This window comes from Giraffa tippelskirchi, chromosome X, assembly GCF_054371585.1.
Source record: "Giraffa tippelskirchi isolate mGirTip1 chromosome X, T2T-mGirTip1v1.2.pri, whole genome shotgun sequence".
Taxonomy (NCBI): Eukaryota; Metazoa; Chordata; class Mammalia; order Artiodactyla; family Giraffidae; genus Giraffa; species Giraffa tippelskirchi.
In genome coordinates this window covers 140976533-141002768 of record NC_137289.1, presented here as the reverse complement: position 1 = coordinate 141002768, position 26236 = coordinate 140976533, and the positions used below count along the sequence as shown (strand labels likewise).

The 26236-nt window shown below is 40.9% G+C and overlaps 1 protein-coding gene across 1 annotated transcript in view; it reads left to right on the top strand.

The window, feature by feature from the left end:
- GRPR (gastrin releasing peptide receptor) overlaps nt 1-24566 on the top strand; it is a 39157-nt gene extending 14591 nt beyond the window's left edge. Inside the window, exons 2-3 of the mRNA XM_081567316.1 lie at nt 22253-22604; nt 24177-24566. Coding sequence (XP_081423442.1) covers nt 22253-22604; nt 24177-24566 — 742 coding nt within the window. The remainder of the gene's footprint in view (nt 1-22252; nt 22605-24176) is intronic.
- The last annotated feature ends 1670 nt before the right edge of the window (nt 24567-26236 follow it).

The window sequence follows — 26236 nt, the reverse complement described above, 5'->3', positions numbered from 1 at the left end:
TTTAGCCACTGTGGAGAACAGTATGAAGATTCTTTAAAAAACTGAAAATAGAGCTACCATATGACCCTGCAATCCCACTCCTGGGCATATATTCATAGAAAAACAGATCTTCTTTATTCATTCATCTGTTGATGGACACTTGGGATACTACTGTATCTTGGCAATTATAAATAAAGCTGCTATGAACATTGGGATGCATGTGTCTTTTAAAATTAGTGTTTTTGTTTGTTTGTTTAGATATATACCCAGGAGTGGAATTGCTGGGTCATATGATAGTTCTGTTTTTAGCTTTTTGAGAAACCTTCATACTGTTCTCACAGTGGCTGCATCAATTTACATTCCCACCAACAGTGTACGAGGGTTCCCTTTCCTCTACATCCTCACTAACATTTGTTATTTTGTTCTTTTTGATGATGGTCACTCTGACAGGCGTGAGGTGATATCTCATTGTGGTTTTGATTTGCATTTACCTGATACTTAGCAATGTTGAGCATCTTTTCCTGTGCCTGTTGGGTGATATGTTTCTCTATAGGGAAATTAGAAAGATACTTCAGTCTTCTAGCATGGTTGATTCAAATTGACTTATTAATGAGAGGCTAGAAAAGTTTCAGCTCCATAACTCATTACTGGTAATGTCATATAAGTGTTTAGGATTATTATCAAATGTTTAAGATTATCAGAGAAAGCCACTGTCAAGTTTCTTTCCTATAAGGACTGTAAAATTTCACAGCTTTTCAAGTTTTTTTGTGCCTTGCGTAATCTTAAATACTCATTTATTTGATGATGCCCATTAACCTATTTGCCATGGATGTCTTTGCATTACAGATGTTAAGTTACTTTCATCAATGTTGGTATTTTGTGGGTATGCATAACATGAGTGACTAAACAGAAATGTCTTTGCTATTTGTAACTTGGCTATAGATTTCTGCCCTATAAAGTCAGACACTCTGATAACACCGATTTGCTGATATGTTTGGGTTTAGATCTACCATTTTATTATTTTGCTTTTGTTGGTTTCACCTGTTTCATAATCCTTTTTCCCTCCCTTCTTTCCTTCTTTTAAATTAATTAAACATATAAATTATTCTATCCTTCCCCCCACCCCTGGCATGAATTTGTAAATTATACAAATTCAGTGTTCTTTTAGGGGTTACCCTTGTGTTTACAACGTGTATCCTTGAATTATTTAAATTTACTATAAATTAGAACTTTCCTACTTCCCAGACAAGGGTAATAGGACACTTAAACTTCATTCTAATTCCCTCCTGTTTTTTTTGGTTTTTTTTTTTGTGGGCGGGAGGATATGTTATTCTATATTTCAATTCTTTCCATATTTTAAAGCCCACAAGACATTATGTTAATTGTTTTTATATTTGCTCACATGTTTACTTTTAGACTTATTCCTGTATTCACCATTCCTTACTGCATTTCGGTGACATCATCTTATTTTACTTCTGCCCAAAGAATATCCTTCAGTATTTCACTTAGTTTAAGTCTAATGGGGATACATTTTATGGTTACATTTGTCCAAAAATGTCTTTATTTAATGTAATTGTTAGAGGATATTGTCACTGAGCACAAAATTCTAGGCTGGCCATCCTTATCTTTCCCACTTAGAAGTTGCCATTCATTGTCCTGACTTCCACTGTGAATTCAGATGTCAATTTCATTCATTTTAAAAATAATTTAAGATTATTGATTTTTTTTTCTCTCTGACTCATTTTAAGATGTTTCTCTTTATCTCTGGTTTTCAACAGCATTACTATGATGCACTTAGGTATGGTTTTCTTTGTATTCTTCCTTCTTGAGATTCATAGCTTTTTTCTTAAATCTGTGACTTAATGATTTCAGCCACATTTGGAAAGTTCTCAGCTATGACAACTTCAAAGATTGTTTCTGCCACGTTCTCTCTTCTCTCTCCTTCGCTGTGCTATCTATATATAAATAGAATAACTGCAGGTTTACTTAAAGCTTCTTCATGATTTTTTTCTCCTTTTGGTTGTTTTTGGTTTTACTGAGGCAAACAGTTTCATACTTGGCTCAGGCCTCTGTGATTGAGAACTATTTTAAACACAATTTCACTTCAGCATTTCACCTATATATTTCTATTACTTTTTCTGTATTTTCCATCCTTTTTTCTCACTGTACTTCAGTCTGGCCATTTTTAGCTCACAAATTCTATCTTCAACTGTGTCTACTCTGCTTCTGAAGCTTTCATTTAATTCTTAATTTCAGTTACTGTATATTGCAGTTCTAGAATTTCCATTTTGTTCCATCTCATCACATAATTTCTTGAATTTGTCCCAATATATTGTAAGATCCCTCTTTGGTAACTCTAACTTGTGGAACCTCTATAAGTCTGTCTCTATTATACATCCTCTTGTTTTTTGACCATTTTGTTTTCTCTTCTGGTATACGATGCAATTTTTGTTTCACTACCTGATTTTGTATATGAAGAAGTGTAGATAATTTGGGGCTCTGGATGGCATTATTTTCCAGAAAAGATGAGCTTTTGCTTCTTGTGGGCAGGTAGAAGGTGGCGGTGTGTCTGACCCAATCAGGGATTGAACAGATTGGAGACTGGGCTTCGATCTTTATGAGAACTGGTCCATTTCTGATTCACCCCTACTACTACGATGTACCTCTTTGGACATCTCAACTATAAACCTGGGGTATTTACCTCAGCTTCTCTTCCTTGGTGGGCCCTGAACTCCATTTATTATTCCCCTTCATCCTGAAACTGCTAGAAGCTCTTCTTAGCTTTCAGTTTCTTTGCTGCTGTTTGAAATTTGGTCAATTGAAAAATGATGCTGAATCACAGCTTCATCTCTTTGCACTTCCCTTCTCTCCAGGACTCTGGTCCCTCAAATCCTTACTGTCTTGGTATTTCTCAGATGTTTTCAAAGGGATTTTCTAGTTTTTCATTTCTGGAGAGTTGGTCAGCAACAAGCTAGGTTGCCATTATCAGAAATGGAAAATCCTGTACTCCCTCTCTTAAAGACCTGATGTGCTCCCCACCAAGCTGTCCACATTCCAGCTCCTTTAAAGAGGAGTCCAGAACTACCAAGTCAGACCTGTGGGATCAGCATTCAGAGCCTCATATTAAATCAGCAACTTAGATTCAGAGAAGTGAGCTCTGGCTAACCTCAAAGTGAGTAAGTCGGGAATCTCAACTGAGGCCCTCACCAGTGGACACTGCCAAGTATTATAGGAACATCAAAGCCTCTGGGATCTTTCAACTAGGCCAGGTCTCTTAGCCCCAATAAGCAGGAGCTAGAGCCGACATGTAGTTATGCAGTGATTAATAATAGCTGAAATTTCATGGGAAGGACAGCACCAAAGTGTTGCTAAGATACACTTCTTTAAAGTTATCTTCTTAATTACTTTTTTTTTTGTATTGTACTCAGACCGATTGGCCAGTGGTGATAGCTAAAGGTTACATAGTAAAGAAATAGGGGGGAAATGTGAAATGCAGCACATAAAGAAATTTATTTCCATTGTGAGAAGAATTTACTGTGGCAATAGATAATACATTCATGTGACTCACTTATTTCTATGCTGTCTACATATAAATAGAATAACTACAGGTCAACTTTAAATTTTTTGAAGTTTCTTTTTTCTCTTTAGTGGTGTTTGTTTTTATTGTCAGGCTGTTTCATACCAGGGTCAGGCCTCTGTTATGAGAAATACTTTATAAACATAATTTTAGAAGAATATGAAATTATTTAAAAACAAAATTACAGTAGTTTCTTTGTGAGAATATATGGGAAATGCTTATTTACTTTAACATAAATGGTGATCAAAACAGATTTTTATGGATTTCATTTTTATCTTTTCCCTTTTCACTTTAAATGATTGGAAACATCATAGAAGAGCAGAAAAATCAGAATTTGGCATCTTTTCTTTCCTAGATTGTCAACAGAGGTGAAATTGAAGGTTAAAATGATGGCTTTAGGAATACATACATATACTACAGGATGAACATAAATGTTGTCGATATTTAGTTTTAAACATTCGTCACTTATGCTTTTAAAAGTCTGCAAGTCCAAAGTGCTGTAGACAAACACAAGTGACTTGGGAATCCAGAGATGGATGTTCTGGTCTTGGTTCTCAGCTAACTGAGAAACTAGTGGGCACCAGTTTCCTCTTCTTTAAGTTAAGGAAATGCAACTTTAGGACACCTCTAAGTTTTATATTCCGTGTGTGTGTGTGTGTGTCTGTGTGTGTGTGCGCGCGCGTGCTTAGTCACTCAGTCATGTCCGACTCTTGCAACCCCATAGACTGTAGCCTGCTAGGCTCCTCTGTCCATGAGATTCTCCAGGCAAGAATACTGGAGTGGGTTGCCATTTCCTTCTCCAGGAGATCTTCCCGACCCAGGAATCGAACCCAGGTCTCCTGCATTGCAGGCAGACTGTTTATATTCCATAGTTATATTTAAAGCAGGTTTGGTGACTCAGATGGTAAAGAATCCACCTGCAATGCAGGAGACCTGGGTTTGATCCCTGTGTTGGGAAGATCCCCTGGAGAAGGGAATGGCTACCCACTACAGTATGCTTGCCTGGAGAATTCCATGGACAGAAGAGCCTGCAAGATATAGTCCGTGGGGTCTCAAAGAGTCAGACACGACAGAGCAACTTTCACTATAATCAAATATCTTCCCTTATGTCTGTACCATGGTGACAACACTTTGTATACTGACCTAGCATCATCTGTTCTGAGTGTTCCATGAAGGGGAATATACATGTGAGTACCATTCTCTTGTTCTACAAGAGCCTCCCCTGGATATATCTCACTCCTTCAAGCAAATTTTAAATCCTTAGTGGCCAGGGACTTTTATATCCATAGTGCCAAGGAGAGCCTGAGATACTAAATTAGTATTTAAATGTGCTGATAAATTGACTAAGCATCTTGAGCCGTGAGTATTTAACACTGGAAGACCAGTGGCAGAGGTTAGTGGCCTGTCATCTTCATTATCACAAATTAATAAAGCCTGACAGGCAGTGCTGTGTGTAATGGAAGATGGGCTTTCCTCCGTCTAAAGGAACCAACAGCTCTGATGTGGACAGGCAGACAGCAACAGAAATGTGAGCCCTGGTCACACATGCAATGCACACAGGCCAGAGGCCAGGAAACTTTCTGTAAAGGGCTGTGTAGTGGATATTTTTGATTTTGTGGACCATGAGGGCCCTGTTGCAACCACTCACCTCTGCTTTTATGATGCAAAAGCAGCCATAGACATGATGTCAGCAAATGGTCATGGTTGAATTTCAGTACAACCTTATTTATGGACACTGAAATGGGAATTTCATGCAATTTTCACATGTCATGAAGTATTCTTTTTCTTTTGATTTTTTTCTCTAACCATTTAAAATGTCAAAACCACTCTTAGCTCGTCGGCCATATGAAATAGGAAGAAAGCTAGGTTTGGCCAGCCGACCTTAGTTTTCTGTCCCTGATACAGAGACATATACATGCTTGCTGAAGCAGTCATTTGGCAGAGAGTTTTCAGTTTAAATGGAGTAGGACCTTGGGGAATCCATGACCCTTGTCCAGTTAGCCAGGATAGATTTCCTAGGGGATATCATACAGACAGATCATACAGCTGTGTGATGCTTTACTTTATGAGGTACCGTCACATCAGACACAGTAGCTTTTGGATCACCAAAAAATTGAGCATCAAGCCAACATCTTTAAGCCATGTGTCTTTTCCAGCAAGTCCTGAGTCCTCTGTGATGCTAAAAGTTATTTAAATGAAAAAAATGAGAGTTTTAAATCCAGGCTTAGCCAGTTCCAGCTCCCATGGGAGGTGGGCATGGGGGCAGAGCCTTCCTTTGGGGAAAGTAAAGGTAGAAACATACACTGAGTCTCTCACCTCCTCCTCCTAATATTCCACCATCACGCTCAGCGCTGCCTCTTCCAAGGTCTTCTCATGATAGCCTCATGTAAGCGAGTCACCTTAAAACTGTTACAAAGGGAAATTGTGCTCAGGGAGAATCATTGCCTCAGTACCCCCAGGGATTCTCCTGGGCTTGAAATGGTTAGAGAAATAAGAAGTGTTTGGGTCATAAGAGATATCTTGGCCAAAGCCTAAGGCTTTGGAGGAGGATTGGCTGGGAGCATGGCAACGGAGGAGTGGGTTATTTTGAGCATTGTGAACCCATCTCCTTATCTGAAAGTAAGACAGTACAGGCTAGACAAATTGGGTGCACAGTTCAAGACTTTAAGTTTTAATTATATATTTGTTCAATAAATAAAAATAGGCATAAAATGAACAAGACATAGACCCAACCCTTAGGAAGCTTGTAGTCCTGTGATCCAGGGTGTATGAGCCTTTTTAATCTCCAGGATGGAGTGAGAGAAAATGTCACTCAGTGTCCAGGGCTTGTGCTTCTCTTCACCTGATCTGTACCTAGTACAGTTCAGTTCAGTTCAGTCGCTCAATCGTGTCCGACTATTTGCAACCCCATGAATCGCAGCACGCCAGGCCTCCCTGTCCATCACTAACTCCCAGAGATTACCCAAACTCATGTCCATCGAGTCGGTGATGCCATCCAGCCGTCTCATCCTCTGTCGTCCCCTTCTCCTCCTGCCTTCAATCTTACCCAGCATCAGGGTCTTTTCCAATGAGTCAACTCTTCCCATGAGGTGGCCAAAGTATTGGAGTTTCAGCTTCAACATCAGTCCTTCCAATGAACACCCAGGACTGATCTCCTTTAGGATGGACTGGTTGGATCTCCTTGCATTCCAAGGGACTCTTAAGAGTCTTCTCCAACACCACAGTTCAAAAGCATCAATTCTTCAGCAATCAGCTTTCTTTATAGTCCAACTCTCACACCCATACATGACTACTGGAAAAACCAGAGCTTTGACTAGATGGACCTTTCTCAGCAAAGTAATGACTCTGCTTTTTAATATGCTGTCTAGGTTGGTCATAACTTTCCTTCCAAGGAGTAAGCGTCTTTTAATTTCATGGCTGCGGTCACCATCTGCAGTGATGTTGGAGCCCAGAAAAATAAAATCTGTCACTGTTTCCACTGTTTCCCCATCTATTTCCCATGAAGTGATGGGACCAGTTGCCATGATCTTAGTTTTCTGAATGTTGAGCTTTAAGCCAGCTTTTTCACTCTCCTCTCTCACTTTCATCAAGAGGCTCTTTAGTTCTTCTTCGCTTTCTGCCATAAGGGTGGTGTCATCTGCATATCTGATGTTATTGATATTTCTCCTGGCAATCTTGATTCCAGCTTGTGCTTCTTCCAGCCCAGCGTTTCTCATGAGGTACTCTGCATAGAAGTTAAATAAGCAGGGTGACAATATACAGCCTTGATGTACTCCTTTTCCTATTAGGAACCAGTCTATTGTTCCATGTCCAGTTCTAACTTGCTTCCTGACCTGCATACAGGTTTCTCAAGAGGCAGGTCAGGTGGTCTGGTATTCCCATCTCTTTAAGAATTTTCCACAGTTTATTGTAATCCACACAGTCAAAGACTTTGCCATAGTCAATAAAGCAGAAATGGATGTTTTTCTGGAACTCTCTTGCTTTTTCGATGATCGAGCAGATGTTGGCAATTTGATCTCTGGTTCCTCTGCCTTTTCTAAAACCAGCTTGAACATCTGGAAGTTCACGGTTCACGTATTGCTGAAACCTGGCTTGGAGAATTTTGAGCATTACTTTACTAGCATGTGAGATGAGTGCAATTGTGCGGTAGTTTGAGCACTGTTTGGCATTGCCTTTCTTTGGGATTGGGATGAAAACTGACCTTTTCCAGTCCTGTGGCCACTGCTGAGTTTTCCAAATTTGTTGGCATATTGAGTGCAGCACTTTCACAGCATCATCTTTTAGGATTTGAAATAGCTCAATTGGAATTCCATCACCTCCACTAGCTTTGTTCATAGTGATGCTTTCTAAGGCCCACTTGACTTCAGATTCCAGGATGTCTGGCTCTAGGTGAGTGATCACAGCATCATGATTATCTGGGTCATGAAGATCTTTTTTGTACAGTTCTTCTGTGTATTCTTACCACCTCTTCTTAATATCTTCTGCTTCTGTTAAGTCCATACCATTTCTGTCATTTATTGAGCCCATCTTTGCGTGAAATGTTCCCTTGGTATCTCTAATTTTCTTGAAGAGATCTCTAGTCTTTCCCATTGTGTTGTTTTCCTCTATTTCTTTGCATTGATTGCTGAGGAAGGCTTTCTTATTTCTCCTTGCTATTCTTTGGAACTCTGCACTCAAATGGGAATATCTTTCCTTTTCTCCTTTGCTTTTGGCTTCTCTTCTTTTCACAGCTATTTGTAAGGCCTCCTCAGCCAGCCATTTTGCTTTTTTGCATTTCTTTTCCATGGGGATGGTCTTGATCCCTGTCTCCTGTACAATGTCACAAACCTCCGTCCATAGTTCACCAGGCACTCTGTCTATCAGATCTAGTCCCTTAAATCTTTTTGTCACTTCCACTGTATAATCATAAGGGATTTGATTTAGGTCATACCTGAATAGTCTAGTGGTTTTCCCTACTTTCTTCAATTTAAGTCTGAATTTGGCAATAAGGAGTTCATGATCCGACCCACAATCAGCTCCTGGTCTTGTTTTTGCTGACTGTATAGAGCTTCTCCATCTTTGGCTGCAAAGAATATAATCATTCTGATTTTGGTGTTGACCATCTGGTGATGTCCATGTGTAGAGTTTTCTCTTGTGTTGTTGGAAGAGGGTGTTTGCTATGACCAGTGCGTTGTCTTGGCAAAACTCTATTAGCCTTTGCCATGCTTCTTTCTGTACTCCAAGGCCAAATTTGCCTGTTACTCCAGGTGTTTCTTGACTTCCTGCTTTTGCATTCCAGTCCCCTATAATGAACAGGACATCTTTTTTGAGTGTTCTAAAAGGTCTTGTAGGTCTTCATAGAACCATTCAACTTCAGCTTCTTCAGCGTTACTGGTCAGGGCATAGACTTGGATTACTGTGATATTGAATGGTTTGCCTTGGAAACGAACAGAGATCATTCTGTCATTTTTGAGATTGAATCCAAGTACTGCGTTTCGGAGTCTTTTGTTGACCATGATGGCTACTCCATTTCTTCTAAGGGATTCCTGTCCACAGTAGTAGATGTAATGGTCATCCGAGTTAAATTCACCCAATCCAGTCCATTTTAGTTCGCTGATTCCTAGAATGTCGACTTTCACTCTTGCCATCTCCTGTTTGACCACTTCCAGTTTGCCATGGACCTAACATTCCAGGTTCCTATGCAATACTTCTCTTTACAGCATCGGACTTTGCTTCTATCACCAGTCACATCGACAGCTGGTATTGTTTTTGCTTTGGCTCCATCCCATCATTCTTTCTGGAGTTATTTCTCCACTGATCTCCATTAGCATATTGTGCACCTACTGACCTGGGGAGTTCATCTTTCAGTGTCCTATCTTTTTGCCTTTTCATACTGTTCATGAGTACAGGACCATGCAAAAGTAGATGCTTAGGATACGCTTTTGACTATTAAAAATGCTAGTGCTTGAGGAGTCAGGATGCTTTGCTTCATTTAGATAGGATGTGTTCCACTGGAGCTAGCCATAGGAGGGATCTGTGAAAGCTGTAGCACTGTCCTCTAGTGACCCCCAGGGCTCCTCGAAGCTAAACAGACATGGTGCCCAGAGAGGCCCGCTGTCATCTGCAAAGTGCCGCCTGCTGGCTAGAGGGGTCATGGGCATCTCAAGGCTATTAGACCCTAATGAAAGATACAAAATTTTATGCTCTGTACAAAAGACAAAGGAAAATTGGAAAGAAATATATCAAAACATCACATGTAAGACTTATGGATGATTTTCTTCCTTTTTTTAAAAGAATTCTCTAAGTGCCTACAATGAGCTGTTAATGCTTTTATATTAAATTTTTAAATGAAAAATGTTGTTCAAATGAGCTAACTGCCTCTAGACAACCTTCCTTGACATTATCTTTGTTGAATCAAAGCAAATTTCCAATTGGTTTTTATGATACCCCCCAAATTTCATGGTGACAAACTTACAAACTCTTTTGCCCTCCCTCCCTCCTTCCCTCTTCCTTCCTTCCTTCCTTCCTTTCATTTATTATGTTTTGGAGGTTCACATTTAATACAGCACTATTTATAGTAAACTGAAAGTGAAAGTCACTCAGTCATGTCCAACTCTTTGCAACCCCATGACTATACAGTCCATGGAATTATCTAGGCCAGACTACTGGAGTGGGTAGCCTTTCCCTTCTCCAGGGGATCTTCCCAACCCAGGGATCGAATGCAGGTCTCCCGCATTGCAGGCGGATTCTTTACCAGCTGAGCCACAAGGGAAGCCCAAGAATACTGGAGTGGGTAGCCTATCCATTCTCCAGTGGATCTTCCCGGCCCAGGAATCAAACCGGGATCTCCTGCATTGCAGGCAGATTCTTTACCAACTGAGCTATCAGGGAAGCCCAATTTATAGTAAGGATAAATTCAAAAGCACTGAATTTGGTTGAAGAGATGTCTGAATTTAAGCCCTGATTTTTCTAATGGTCAACTGTGTGACTTTGGGCAAATTACAGACCTCAGTTTTCTGATCTGTTAAAAGGGGATAGGGTATTTACTTTTCATATTTCATAAGACTTGTAATTTTTGTAAGAGTGAAATGAAATAATGTGTTGACTTCTTTATGAAATGTTAAAATTCCCAGTCAAAAAAGTGAGTGTACCATTAGCATGATTGTTGTTCATGTTCATAAGGGAGCTGAGAGGATGTGGTTGACATTGCAACTGATTGATGTTCTAGTGGACAGTCACTTGAAAAATGTTGGGAGCTGGACCAGGTGCATAGGGCTAATAAGTTTGGGTTGAATAAAAATTAAAAAATTGATCTACAAAGTTGGCCCACCATTTCCCCCTGTATAAAACCTCTCACAAAAGGTTATTTAAATACAGTACTCATATTTTTGTAATTATATGCAATGACTCATATGCCATGATGGTATTTTTGAGCTTTAATGATTCTTATTTGAAGAATAAAAAAATGATAATGTATTTTATTGAGGTAATTTAGAAACTTAGAAATTCTATTTTTATTCTCAATAACTTAAAATATACTTAAAAACTGCAATTGTTTCATTTTTTGTATACATATTTGATTTGACTGGATCAGGGGAAGAATTAACATAGTGAATGCTGTTAGTGGTCCCTGGAGGTCACTTACAGATCTGGGCTTCCTGTGTTTCTCTGACAGAGGGTGATCCTGTCCAAGGTAAGATTTGGGGCAGGCCAGAGTGTCCCCAGATTTATACTGCAGGACAGTTCTCTACCAAAGATGGACAGGAGTCAAGGAGTAAACACCCCAACTGCCTCACACCTTGGTGGCAAGTTCTGGAATGTGCTCACCACAGTCTCTCAGGGGTCCCCAGCCGGCCTGTGCTTCAGTTGCCTTGAGTGGTACCCTTCATTGCCCTTCATCCCCTCCCTGTGCCACTTCCCCACCCCGTCCCCATACTACCAGGGAGCCCCTCCCAAATAAACTACATGAACCCAAATCCTTGTCTCAGGGTCTGTTTGGGAATGAATGACAATTTATACAGACAATTTATGACCCAGAGCCTATTATACCCTCCGCCAAAGAGCATGGGTGATTTTTTTTCTGTCTTTGTGATTTTTTTCTGAATTCTCTGTGTATCTTCTATGCCACACAGTAGAGTAAATGCAGGCCATGTCTAAGAATAATTTACAGATGGGACTTATAAACGTTTTTCAAACTTTTTGGCTCATAAATTTCTGAAAAAAGTCTTACAAGTTATAAATATATGTTCCTCTCTCCATAACATTTTTGAGGAATGGCCTTCGAACAACTTGTGCCAAGATGTTTGCAAACCTACTGAAATTTAACTGAGTTACTGCTTTCGTTTGTCATTTTAAACATACCCACTGGCAACTGTCGTGTTTCATCCTGTTTATACCCCTTCGAATGGGCTCTCTTACAGGATTAGCACCTAGCTTTGGAATTAGATCATCCTGCTGAAACTCGTTTTTGCGCCCAGAGGTCTATAGTTGCTCAACTCTTTCTGACAAAACACCATCAGATGTCCAACAGTCACTTGCGTCTCTCTTCCAATTTTATACCTCAGCTTTACATCCCTCAGAACCCTGCACTTCTGAAACCTTCCCCATGTCCGTGGCTCTTTCTGTAGCCTCCTTCCAGCCTTTGATTTTTAGTCCTTCCCTGATGCCTTTTCACCTCTGCTCCAGTGTCTCACTAGGATGGCCTCTTTAGGCCCTGAGGACTCTCAATATATGAAGAGTCCAGGCTTCACTCTAAGCCTCAGGCCATGGAGAACTTCAGGGTGTGCATATAAAGGTGAAAATGCAGGCAATTAGGTATAGCAGACTTGAAGAGGAAGAATAAGAAATTTATGTCTGTCTAGGAAGACACTATTTTCCCCATGGCTACATCAGGCAGGGAACAGACACCCTGATCCTTTCGTCAGGTTTGTTCCTTAGTTCCAGTACTAGTGAAGGGGAGCAAAATTTGCCCCAAAATGTGCCTCATTGGCATAAAAATAATTTTAGACTTTTTTTTTTTATAAGAAATAGCACATATAGGAGAAGCTCTAAAAATTGAGTAGAAGTTACCCTGTTATAGGAGATACTTACATTTATGATGGAAATCTCCATTCTAAGGGGATCTTTCTTTTGGTACCAGGAAAAAGAGGATGACTCTGAATCTCTAGAAACTTATCAATGTAGAAGGTATGGATTTAAATCTGTATAATGAGCTTATTCTTATTTATGTGCTCTGCCTGATAACATCCTATAACTGGCTCCCCTATCCACATCTTTTTGTCTTTAGGTGGAGATGGTATTTAAGGAGATTGCTTGGACCTTTTCAGGGAGTTACTCAGTTTTCTTGGGTCTCTCCCACGTTGTCAAGGAGATATGCATGCTCAGTTGCTCAGTCATGTCTGACTCTTTGCGACCTCATGGACAGTAGCCCACCAGGCTCCTTTGTCCATGGGATTTCCCAGGCAAGAATACTGGAATGGGTTGCCATTTCCTCCTCCAGGGGATCTTCCTGACCCAGGGAGCGAACCCACGCATCTCTTGCATCTGCTGCATTGGCAGGCAGATTCTTTACCACTGCGACACCTGGGAAGCCCCCAAAGAGGTATACATGTTGTTAAACTTGTTTGTTTTTGTCTTGTTAAGCTGACTTTTATTACGGGGGGTCTTAGTCAAGAACCTAGAAGGGTAGAGGGAAAATGATTTTTCCTTCCCCCACTTGAAATCACAGGACCATCATTATAGGAAGCAGTAGGGCCTAGTAGTAGAGGCTTGGGGGAAAGGCTGCATAGGCTCCAATCTTGTATCCAATGCTTAGCACTGATAGCCTTGGAAAACTTACTTCATTGTCAGTTCTCTCATCTGTAAAAGAGCAATAATGTTAGTACCTGCCACATAGAACTGCTGTGAAGATAAAAAGCAACATTTTAAACAAAACTTGTAGCATAGTTACCTGATCCATAGGAAATCTCTAATAAATTTTAGCTATTATTATTGTTTTTAACAAAATTGATCTAACTGAAAACCAGGTACAAAACGGTCTTGTTCCTCTGCAGTCTGTTATTAGAAGAAATCCCCACATGGTAGTTGCAGAGTAAGCCTTTGAAGGAAGTGAATATGTAGAAGGCTAACTACCTGCAGCCCTTGCACCCCAGATATGTCTTCCATCTGCTGGAGGAATAAACAAAAATACCGTTATTGGGAAACAGAGCTTTCCTTCCATAATCAGAGATAGAACTCTACATACAGGGAGGTGATCTCATTGACTTCAGCCCATACTAAAGAGCGAATGACTGATGTACACTCCCTTCCTCAAAGCAGGGCTTGATGTCAGACAGACAGTGGCCTTCTACAATGGGTGAACACAGTGAAGGGGAAATTTTGATTCACAGAGAAGTAACTTCAGGATTTTACTCAGAGGTGGTCCTGCGTGGATCCACAATCTGTGTCTTGATCTCTTGGAAGAAAATGAGAAAAAGAAAAATTGTGATTGCACTTTGTTGCATGGATCTTGATCCTCTGTCTTGGTCTGAGTTTAAAGCTCACTTCCTCCAGAGACAAGATAGTCTTCACTGCAGACTTAGAAAATCTTAGCTTATTAAGACCTTAGAAAATCTCCTGAAACCTTGGCTAAAGCTTCTGGAAAGTATGTTTGGGGACATTAGACCCCACAGTGGAGTTCACTTCTACTCTTATTTTTATTTAAAAATAAGGATGAATTAAAAGTTAATAGCTCACCCCGTCACTGAATTCACATCAGAGGATCCCTTGTCATGTGCAGCTGAGGCAGCAGGAGTGGGTGCCCACTGTGTACAAGTCTCTACAGCAACTTTACTCTGCCCGGCACTTTCCAGATAATGATGAGGAACTGCAAACTGACATCTGCTTGTGCATGACCTAGTTTTAATTAACCTCACTAAATGAGCGTGTAGCTTAAAAATAATACTGCCAAAACAAAGCAGAGCAAAACAAAATCCAATAGATAGTAGATGATACTAAAACCACAAGTCCAAGAGAACAATATGAACGTAACAGAGAAGATGCTTCCTTCATTCCTGGTGGACACTCTAATTAGATATGACACATTCAATTCCATTAAAATTATAATAAAGTCTTTCCAATGACAAAAGGACTATTAATAAAATATATAACACATTATTTTAAGATTGCTACTTTACTCTTAGCTTATCTTTTAAAAACTCTATATTTTAGTGTAAGTTTTCTCCCCAACCTGTTTATGAACTCCTGTATAATACCCACCCACATTCCACAATGAACATTTCCTAGATCTCATTCTTGCTCTCTTTGTAGCATATATATATGTAAAGTATATAATAATAATATATATATCTACTATATATATATGTTTTGTTTTGTTTTGTTTTACTTTGCTGAACTCTAGAAAGTAAGGTACAAACATTGTGGCCTTTCACTCCTAAGTATGTTTGTATATTTCCTAAGAACAAGGACACTCTTCTACATAACCTCAGTGCTGTTACCATACCCAGTGAAATTGACAATCATTCTTTCAGTTCAGTTCAGTCGCTCCGTCATGTCTGGCTCTTTGCAACCCCATAGATGGCAGCACACCAGGCTTCCCTGTCCATCACCAACTCCTGAAGAATAATTCCTTAATTATAATAAGTATATGCTGCTGCTGCTGCTAAGTCGCTTCAGTCGGGTCCGACTCTGTGCGACCCCATAGACGGCAGCCCACCAGGATTCACCGTCCTTGGGATTCTCCAGGCAAGAATACTGGAGTGGGTTGTCATTTCCTTCTCCAGTGCAGGAAAGGGAAAAGTGAAAGTGAAGTCGCTCAGTCGTGTCCGACTTGTAGCGACCCCATGGACTGCAGCCTACCAGGCTCTTCCATCCATGGGATTTTCCAGGCAAGAGTACTGGAGTGGGGTGCCATTGCCTTCTCTGATGATAAGTATAAAATATATAATAATTTCTTAATTGTAATATCCCAAAGAATAATTCCTTAATATGGACTAATATGTAATCCATAATCAAATTTCCTCCATTGTCCCCAAAATGTATTTTATAGCTTAAGAGCTGACTCATTGGAAAAGACCCTGATGCTGGGAAAGATTGAGAGCGAGAGGAGAAGGGGGCAACAGAGGATGAGATGGTTGGATGGCATCACTGACTCAATGGGCATGAGTTTGAGCAAACTCAGGGAGACAGTGAAGGACTAGGAAGCCTGGCGTGTTGCAGTTCATGGGGTTGCAAAGAGTCAGATATGACTTAGTGACTGAACAACAACAACCCCTAAATCCAGGATCAAATCAAGGCGTATGTATTGCATTTGGTTATTATATCTCCTTTTTTCAGGTTTTACTGCGATATAATTGACACATAAGATTGGGTTGGGAAGATCCCCTGGAGAAGAAATGGCAACCTGCTCTAGTATTCTTGCCTGGGAAATGCCATGGACACAGGAGCCTGGAGGGGTATAGTCCATGGGGTCTGAAAGAGTCGAATGCAACTGAGCGCACATGCACACACACATACGTATTATATACATTGAGTTGTATAAGTTTATACATATGTATTCTATATATTGTGGAAAAACATTACTTGTTATATCTCTTTTAAGGTAGAATAAATAGTAGCTCCCCTACATTCTTCTAAAACAATAACGTTGACTGTTTTGGTGAATCCAAGCTAGTTATCTAGTGGAATGTGCCAGAATTGGATTTGTCTGATTGTTTCTTCATGGTAGATTCAGGTTAAAAATTGGAGGCAAGAACAGTTGTAGGCAATGCCATGTCCTTCCCATTGCATTGTATCAGGAGGCACAGGATCGCAGATTGTCCCACTGTTGGTGATGGTAAGTTTGATCAGGACCACATTATGAATTTCCTGGCCCTTTGCACTTTTACCTTCATGGGATCCTTTCTCCATAAAAAGTATTAAAAAATTATTTTATAGTTGTATTGGCACAAAGATAACCATAATCCAAGATAGATTATGTTAAATTTTTTCTTCTGATTTTAAAAGAAATTAAGATATTCACTTGAGCCTCTAAAAATATCATGGGCCCCAGACCTATGCCTGTTCCACCTAATGGAGAAGTTCACCCTGGGTTTGACCACTTGATTAGAGGAGTGACCCCCAGACCTCCCTTACATAAAGGTACATTTTCCCTTTGTAATTAAGTAGTAATATGTGGGGAGCTCTTTGAGACTACGTGAGTATCTTGTCCCCCTAAAATCTCTCCCTCAGTGGTTTTATCATTTTTGCCTGACTCAGTTATTACATTGAAGGTTATAGGAGTTATAGCCTATTCAGGGATGAGAATAGTGAAAGTGAAATTATAGTCACTCAGTTATGTCCACCTCTTTGCGACCCCATGACTGTAGCCCTCCAGGCTCCTCTGTCCACGGAATTGGCTAGGCAAGAATACTGGAATGGATTGCCATTTCCTTCTCCGAGGGATCTTCCTGACCCAGGGATGAGAATACTGAGGTTCCAAGAGTCTGTGATTTGTCTGAGATCATAAAACTGGTGGCTAGAATCACCGTTAGGAGCTAGGTCTCTCTGCTCCCCAATTCACAGTACAGCCCTGAGGAAACTGAAGTATATTAAGAATGAGTGAAAAGAAACACTGGAGTTTTTTTGTCCAGAGAGAAGAAGAGAAAAGGATGACTGTAATCTGTTACATACTTAAAGATAACGGTTGGATGGGCACCAAGGAGCAGCAAGCTCTGCTTTTGCAGAGTAATAGCTCAACGGAGGTAAGACTCCGTTGCTCTGGATTATAGTCATTTTACAAACCAGCTAATAATTGCCTCACATTTCTTCAGAAAAGTTCTTGGTGTTATTCTCTGGAGAAAATAAAGCCAAGGTTTAATAGTCTTGTCAAATCTTATTAGGTATTAGGATTCTAATTTAAACGCCGACCATGTGTCAGTTACCCTAGAGACCTTTTAGTTCATTTCGTTTTCTCTTCACCTCAGTCCTCTCCAGGTAGCATGCATTAGGATTGTAATGGAGGTTTTAAAATATTGTTGTTCAACAATTCCTACAGACCTCGGTAGGTAATTATGAATACATAAGGGCTGAACTGCTGGATCCTTAAACATAAACATAAACAAACTGCCCGTGTTTGAATAAAAGACATACCTTTTTGTGGGTAAAAGTTTCCAACCGTGGGTGTGGGAGCCCGCTACTTCCACTTGCCAAGAACCCCTTTGACACAATAATCTGGCACAGAGGACATTTTTGACCTTTCCAGTGTTTGCATGAGAAAAATGAAGGACAGATGTTTTCAGAAGTGGGAAGCAGTTGTTTTCAGCCCCCTCTTATCAGAGGAGTGAATCGCTCAGTCTGTGGAAGAATGATTCTTACTAGGTGTGCGAAAGTGAATCTGTTGTCACTTATTTATGTGAAGTTGAAAATAAAAGATACATCTGCGAGTCACCTATCATTAATCTTAATTGATTAGCAAGTCTTTGCTGAGCCTCTCCTTTGAAATAAGTGGTATGCAGAAGAGGGGACCTGGGGCATTTTCAATGATACAGAAGACAAGAAGAGGAGAAGATATAAGCTTTTGACCTCAGGAACTTATGAGAAAATCATGTAGAAAAGACATGCCCATGGAAAGCTAGAAGCAATTGAAGGTAATGCAGAGGAAGCATAAAATGAGAAGAGTAAAATCAGACAGGTTGGGAGAAGGAAAGGGAATTATCGATGTCTCGATTGATCAGCAAAAGCTGTAAGATGGTACTTATAAGCTGGAATTTGAAAAGATCGCCTTAGGATGAATGGAGCCTCTGGGATGGAGCATGACGAAAGGAGGAGGCAAGAAAGTAATGGTGGATTTAGGAACTGGTCTGTGTCTTGAGAACCATCGAAAGTTGACAGCTCATTCTTTCAGAGGACAGCAAGCAGGGGATAATTTATGCAAAATGATCCTGGAAATAAAATCTGATGATAGCTTTCAATGACCAGCATGTCTAATTGTTCTAGATAAGGCTCTTTTGTTGATAGCAAATGGTAGCCACTTAAACCAACTCAAGTGAAAAGGGAACAGGAGAATTGTAAGATTATAACAGGACACCTCTTGTACATTCAAAAGTAGTTCATGGGCCAGGAACCAAGGAACCTCTGTAGGACTTAGGGCCACATCATCTCAGCTTCTTCTTTTATGTCTGCCTCATTCTCTTTCTCTCATTTTACCTACTTTGGTTATTCATCTTGCCCTGATTGCTTCCTTGACATCATAACCTTTTCTTTGTAGCATCTATGATTGACTGATTACATCCTCTCAAGTTTTCAGTTTAAATGCTTAAGACAAAGAGAGACTCTCTGGTAGCTGGCCAGGCAGTTTATTGGCTGATTTACAATATTGAGTATCCACCCTAGTCCAACCCGCCATCACTCCTAAATGAGAACCGCTCCTTGGGGATCTCCCTTCACTGGGAGCTCCAGGCAAAGCAGTCTAAACCAGAAGATATAGACTGATATGTTCCATGCTCTACAGAACCATTAGACTTCCAGGGAACGTTTGGTATGTTCCATACACATTTGTGAAATGGCTGATCTGTTTATCTCTAGGAAGAATTTACCCAGAGCATTCTTCTGAAAAAGCTGTAGTATCCTGAACAGACTTGGTTTAAATTGAATATTGACCTCACCACCTCTGAAACCATCTGCGTTTCATTCAGTTTGTCACTGTAGAGTGGGGATAATAGCACCTACCTGTTAAAACGTAAGTGAGATCACATCGATGCTATTCTCTGCCTGGCAAAAGGCAAGAGCTTAGTGAATGGGATTTCCTTAATTTCTTTGAAATTTTATTAATATTCCAAAACAAAATTGTTGGCAATGCATTTTTACTTATTTTTAAATTATACAAATGATATATGAATATATCTGAATATTTTAAAGCAGACCCTAGATAGATATTATATTATTTCACTGGTAAATATTTTAGGGTGTGTTTTTAATAAAGTATTTTTAAAAACACAGAATCACAATACCACTATTAAACCCATTACATTAAAAATAATTCCTTGATATCACCAGTACTAAATCTGTATTTGATTTTCTTCAGTAGTCTCAAAAATGTCTTTTTATGGTTGGTTGATTTGGATCAGGATCCAAAAAAAGGGATTTCCCTGGTTGTCCAGTAGTTAGGACTTCTCGTTCTCACTGCCAGGGGCCTGGATTCGATCCCTGGTCAGGGAACTAAGATCCTGCATGCTGCACAGCATGGCTGAAAAATAAACTAAATTTTAAATAATCCAAAAGGAGTCTACACGTTGCGCTACTGATACCAGTGTCTGTAACCATTCTCTCTGCTTTTTTATGCCATATATTTGTTGAAAAAAATGGGGTCATTATTCCTGTAGAATTTTCTGTTTCAGGATTTGACTGACTGCATTATCTAGCTGGTTCTTCTATCCCCACATTTCTTGAAACCTAGTACATAGATCCAGAGGCTAATTTAGATTTAGATTCAAATTATTTTTCTGACAAAGTAATCAAAGAAATGTTTTATACTATCTTACATGTTTTAAAAGTTGTGAATTTGAAATAGTGGCTCAATATCTCATGGCATTTTGCACTTAGGAATACAAGATTCCCAAGAGGGAAGGAGGTAAGCCATTCCCTCTGGCTTCTGCTTCATGCATGAGGGGATCACCTTCCCTTGGAGAGTTAATGGTACTGTGACTGCCCATTTATCTCTAGTTGATTTATCTAAGATATCTTTAATTATATACATCTTTGGCTGAGGATGTTCACATATCTTTCATTAAAAATATCAATTCCTTTCCTTCATTCTAAACTAGCAATGAAAATGTTTGAAATTACTAGTGACTAGAGAAAGCACCACAGGACGGTAGAACCTCCTTTTGAAATGTTTATTTTTTTTTTTTAATGTTTCAAGTGCACTAATGCAAATTATGGATGGATAATCACATGCAGGTATACTGAAGCAGGACAATAGTGTTGTTCTGGAGTGTTGGGGATATCTGATAAATAGTCTCCTTTTCTTCCCTACCTGAAGTGGGAACAGAGAACTAGATATAAAAATGAGACAGATGATGATAAAAAATAATTGCTTCTACATCTGATAAAGCTGTTTGGAGACTGTGAGCTAGGTTCACAACAATAATGGACTTGCAGACACTCTAATCGCCTATATTAGAGGTGCCATTCACCTAGTCAGGGACACCTAGATAAGCACAGGCCTCTCTGAGTCCAGCGCACATGCCAGGTTCTTTTTCTCAAACTCACCACTCAAAACTCACACCACCTTCCCTGGAGGGAGGCAGAAAGTGAGTGAGGGGTCAGGATACAGCCAAGAATGGTAACCCAGTGGAGGTTTAATCAACATGGAAACAAGTGGAAATAACTGTACCTCTCTCACTGAAGGCCATGATACAAAAGAATACCAGAGGCAGAACCTGGTGTCAACACAGCAATTTTAGCATTGAACACTCTCACATTTAGATGGTTCCAACTCATGTCAACTTCTACACTATAGCAGCTCATGTGCAGTAGAACAAATGTTTGTACAGTGTGTGCAGATCTTGACGGATACCAAGATAGATAAAGACCCAGTCTTTGCCCACCAGAGGCTCATCTTTTAGTGGGTTCTCAGACAAGTGGGCCCAAAATAGGTGTGTGGCTCACTGCGGTAGGTGTTGTATGGATAGCTGGCAACCTCCAGATGTCAGCTCCTTCCGGGTCCACTTCAGCTTTCAAGCTATGGTCATGCTCTTCTTGGGCAGTTCCTGCCCAGTGACAGAACCAGGTAGCAATTGAGATCACCCTCTTTTTGGGTGGTTCCAGCCAGTAACCAAGCAAGGTGGTGATACAAGGACTTGGCCATTTCCACTCCCCCACTGGGCAATCTTTGCTCCTGAGCTTCCCATTGGGCTGGTGCAGGGTGACCAGCTGTCACAGTTACTGGGACTGAGAAATTTCCCAGGATGTAGGACTTCCAGTGCTAAAACTGGGAAATGTCCAGGGAAACTTGGATGGTTGGTCACCTTGGCTGGTGTACACCTTGTCAGGTCTGCCTCAGGGTCTGACAGCTCCCTCTGCCCAGTCCTGCCTCCTCCCTTTTCCCCACACGTGTTCATCAACAATAAACTCTTTGTCCTCCTGACTTCATCTCAGTGTCTGCTTCCCAGAGCTCAACCTGAATACTGCAAGAGAAGATGATGCTGAAAGAGAGTAGCAGGGCAGGGGAAAGATTCGTTTGATAATTACAGCGATGCGTCTGTGTATAACTTTTTCAGCGAACTATTTGTTCCTCAACCTTTGAGAAAGAAAAGAGGTATCTGTAAATACTCAATGACTGAAGTTTCCTAAACTGCATTTGAATACTCAAAATGAAGGCTTTGCCAAAGAAACAAAAAACACCAACCTTCTTGTTCCAGTGTCCTTTGTTAAACATGCTTTGTTATTCATTTCTGTGATTTAAGAAAATAAAAGAAGCTTCAGCTTTTCTGAGAAGTATTCTTAAAATCAAGAGCGAATGGGGAAAGGGGGACATCCTTCAGAGCCAGACTAGGATGAGGTGAGCAACGAGCTTGGGGGGCAGCATTTAAGGAGGCGCTCACTATGAGTTCAGAGTCGGCCCTTGGATGACCTTTCTTAAAGTGTTGCACCTCAGGGGCCTCCCTGGCCTTGCCCTAGTCCAGACCCTGGCTTCCGGTCAGTAATAATATTAAGCAACTTCCCTCTTTCCTGCCCCAGGTACAAAGCCATCGTGCGGCCAATGGATATCCAGGTCTCCCATGCCCTGCTGAAAATCTGCCTCAAAGCCGCACTGATCTGGATCGTCTCCATGCTGCTGGCCATCCCAGAGGCCGTGTTTTCTGACCTACATCCCTTCCATGAGGAAAGCACCAACCAGACCTTCATTAGCTGCGCCCCGTACCCACACTCTAATGAGCTGCACCCCAAAATCCACTCCATGGCTTCCTTCCTGGTCTTCTACATCATCCCACTGTCGATCATCTCTGTTTACTACTACTTCATCGCCAGAAATCTGATCCAGAGTGCCTACAATCTCCCCGTGGAAGGGAATATACATGTCAAGAAGCAGGTGGGTGCTTAGGAGTAATTCATTTCCTCCTTGGGGATTCGATCCCTTGCATATATGTAGGACTCCACTGACAAGTTCCATATTTAGCTGGTCCCACTGCCTGATTCTGCAGTAGAAGAGATGAGTGATCTGTGGCCAGATGGTAAACAGAGACTCCTAGCTGCAGAAGACTCAGCATTCACATGTCCCTTAGAATCTTTTTCTTTTACTTAAGGCTAGGTTTAGTGAGGTGCTGAGAACCTGAAAGCTTTGGAGTATGGGTTTGTTTCTGAGAAAAATCTGAAAAACATGTTAGTGTTTTTTAAGAGATAAAATGTAGTATCTCAGAGGGATGTGACTGCTTTAAACTCCAGTCGCATTCTTTGGGTAGGAAGAGGGTCACCATATGTGATAAGGCAGAAAGGGCTGGAAAATGAGGCTGGTTGAAGAAAAAGAAGTAGTTTGATTAAGATGGGTTCACATTGATTTGAGTTCAAATCTGGGCTTCCTGACCTACTCATTTACCCTCTCTGAGTTTCTTACTCATGATGAGGGTAATAACCCTTATATTAGAAGGCTGTTGGAGGGTGGGAAGAGGAGCATATGTACCCCCAGGTGATCCAGAATGCAGGATGCCCTCCGTCTGTGTTAGCCTCCCTTCCCCAGTCCCCCCATCACCCCCATAATCTCATCCTGAGGTATAAATGGTAGAAACCAGGGACTCTGGCTTTCTCCTCTGTGGCAATTTTTGCCTTCTAGTCCAAATGTAGATCAAGTGGTATTTATGATGATAAGACAGAAAGACTCTCCCCTCATTTAAAATGTGTAGCTGACTTAGTTGGAGGCTTCACCTCTAAAATTCTCTTTTTTCCCACTCAATTATGGGGGGAAATCAGCAGTCCTCAGTGAAACTCTCCCTGCTTGAAGGAGCTCTCAGTGGAGAACATCCATTGTATCCCAAATTCTTGAAGGAGAACGATGTTTCCTCTTGCCGTAGCAAAGTGAGTTGGGAAAAAAAGGAGAGGCTCAGCCTGCTTTTGTTTGAGACTCTTCCTATATGATAATATAGGCTAGAAATAACTTGAGATATAAAAAGAAATAGTAATAGGCAGTTATCTTAGTTTGGCCAGTGGGGAAGAACAAAGCTGGGTCCTTTTTTAAGCATTAGAGGGAAGAAGAAATTATTAACTGTGGAGCCAAGAAAGACATGAAGTCATATGGCTGATAACTGCACCAATGCCCTCCTGAGGAAAAAGAGGGCACCTACTAGAATTTCATTGTGCAGTCCACTCAAGCGTGTAATCAACTTTGTTTAAAGAGCTGCTCTCACTGTACTCTGCTCATCCATTTCTGCTTCCTGGCATTTTCCTTTCTGTTTCTGACTGTTTTCTTTTTCTGTCTGTTTCTGTTGCTTTTCTCTCCTCTGTTTCACTCATCTTCTCTCTCCTATGGAACTCGTTTTCTGGGCCCTGTGAGCTCGTCCATTTCCCTAATTCATTTTCCCCTTCTTTTTCTCTGCCCACATCTTTGTCTCTGCATCCCCCACCCTGTGCCTCTGTCCCTCTGTCTCTCTGTGTGTGACTCTGTCCTCAGGTTGAATCCAGGAAGCGCCTGGCCAAGACAGTGCTGGTGTTCGTGGGCCTCTTCGCCTTCTGCTGGCTCCCCAACCATGTCATCTACCTGTACCGCTCCTACCACTACTCCAGGGTGGACACCTCCATGCTCCACTTCGTCACCAGCATCTGCGCCCGCCTTCTGGCCTTCACCAACTCCTGCGTGAACCCTTTTGCCCTCTACCTGCTGAGCAAGAGTTTCAGGAAGCAGTTCAACACCCAGCTCCTCTGTTGCCGGCCTGGCCTGATGAGCCGGTCTCACAGTGCTGGCAGAAGTACCAGCTGCATGACCTCCTTCAAGAGCACCAACCCCTCTGCCGCCACCTTCAGCCTCATCAATGGAAACATCTGTCACGAGGGGTACGTCTAGACTAACCCTTGACCCTGCCCCCCTGGTTTTGCTTTATGGCTGGTGAGGAACCCTTGCATCGCTGGTTGTCTCTGTACCCTCCGAAGACCCTTTGGCAGGCTTGTGAGTGATCTGGGTGGGTAGGGGAGAGGCCCAAATGGGTCGCTTGGAAGGCCTATCACGGCTTGCATTTTCCATTTCAACTTGTGGACGCTGCTTCGGAGGTAGAACAAACTTTCCCTTTTTAAGAAAAGGGAACAAATAGGAAATCTTTATTTTAAGCATTAAACCCTGATGTACAGATATGCTCAGCTAAGTCATAGAAACTACATGAACAACCAATATAGCAGAGAAATTGTACATTGACTGCTTTCTGAAAAACTTCCCCTTGTCATTTCTTTAAGCAGAAGCTAGTGCATTATGAATGTGCTTTGAGTCATTTTTCAGGAATATTTATAATCACAAACCAAGGAACTTGTTTTTACACTTGTAATGTGAAAAGCCAACCCACGTATAAAGGACAGTCCCCAAATTGATAACACTGGAAGCCAATTTCAAACAAATCCCTGAGTTTTGATTGGTTTTAAAAGACATAGCTGAGGACATAGGAAAAACACTCACCACATCATTTTAAGGCAAAAACACAACCAAACACGCTGACACATATATCAAGATCCACATATGCCTGTGGAGTGACAGTTCTAACTCAATGCAGGTCCTTTTTGCTATTATCCAGTTATAATCATCCATGGTGCCGTTCTACCATATTAGAGAAACCCTTTGGCTGGGGGGTGGATGGGATTGATTATGTTATTTATTCATCAAAAATTTATAAAGATGCATAAAGTTAAGTATTTATTTTAGGCATATAGATTTTCAGCCAACTGTATTGACTTCTATTTGGCTGTCCTTGTCTGCTACGCTGAAGAATGTGAGAAGAGAGGAATCATATTGGAGTGGAAATAGAAACATGTTTACATTTAATGTCTGCTTTAGGTAAAGTGTGTGGCAGGAAATGAATTCAATGTCAGTAATATATGTTTCAGTCTCAGTATGTGTGAGAAAGTTGTAGGGGTCTCAGGTTTAAGAACTGATCGAAAGACAGATATATATACATTAAGTTTCTACTTATGAAGAGTATTTATAAAACAGCCCATATACAGGAAAATACTGGATTTAAATCTCTTTTGTTTTCCAACTGAGTAAAAGGATTTGACTCTCTTACTTTAGAAACCCTGAATCAAGTTTTTCTTTACTCAAAAGTAAAGTGAAGTCACTCAGTCGTGTCTGACTCTTTGCGACCCCATGGACTGTAGCCTGCCAGGCTCCTCTATCCATGGGATTTTCCAAGCAAGAATATTGGAGTGGGTTGCCATTTCCTTCTCCAGGGGATCTTCCCAACCCAGGGACCGAACCCAGGTCTCCTGCACTGCAGGCAGTCTCTTTACCGTCTGAGCCACCAGGGAAGCTCAAGGATAGGCCAATTCTGCTAGGTTGCAAATGTGTTAACCCACTTTCAGATAAATCCAAATTCTGCAAATGTGACCTCATGTGTAGCCCTCACATGCTAAGACAATTTTAGTTCCGTTTTTCTCTATCCAGGTGAGATAGAAGAGCCAGGTCTCTTTTCCACATGGCATAGTTCATAAGATTTTTGTTTCAGCTTTAGGAGTTGGGACCAAGACTGTTGT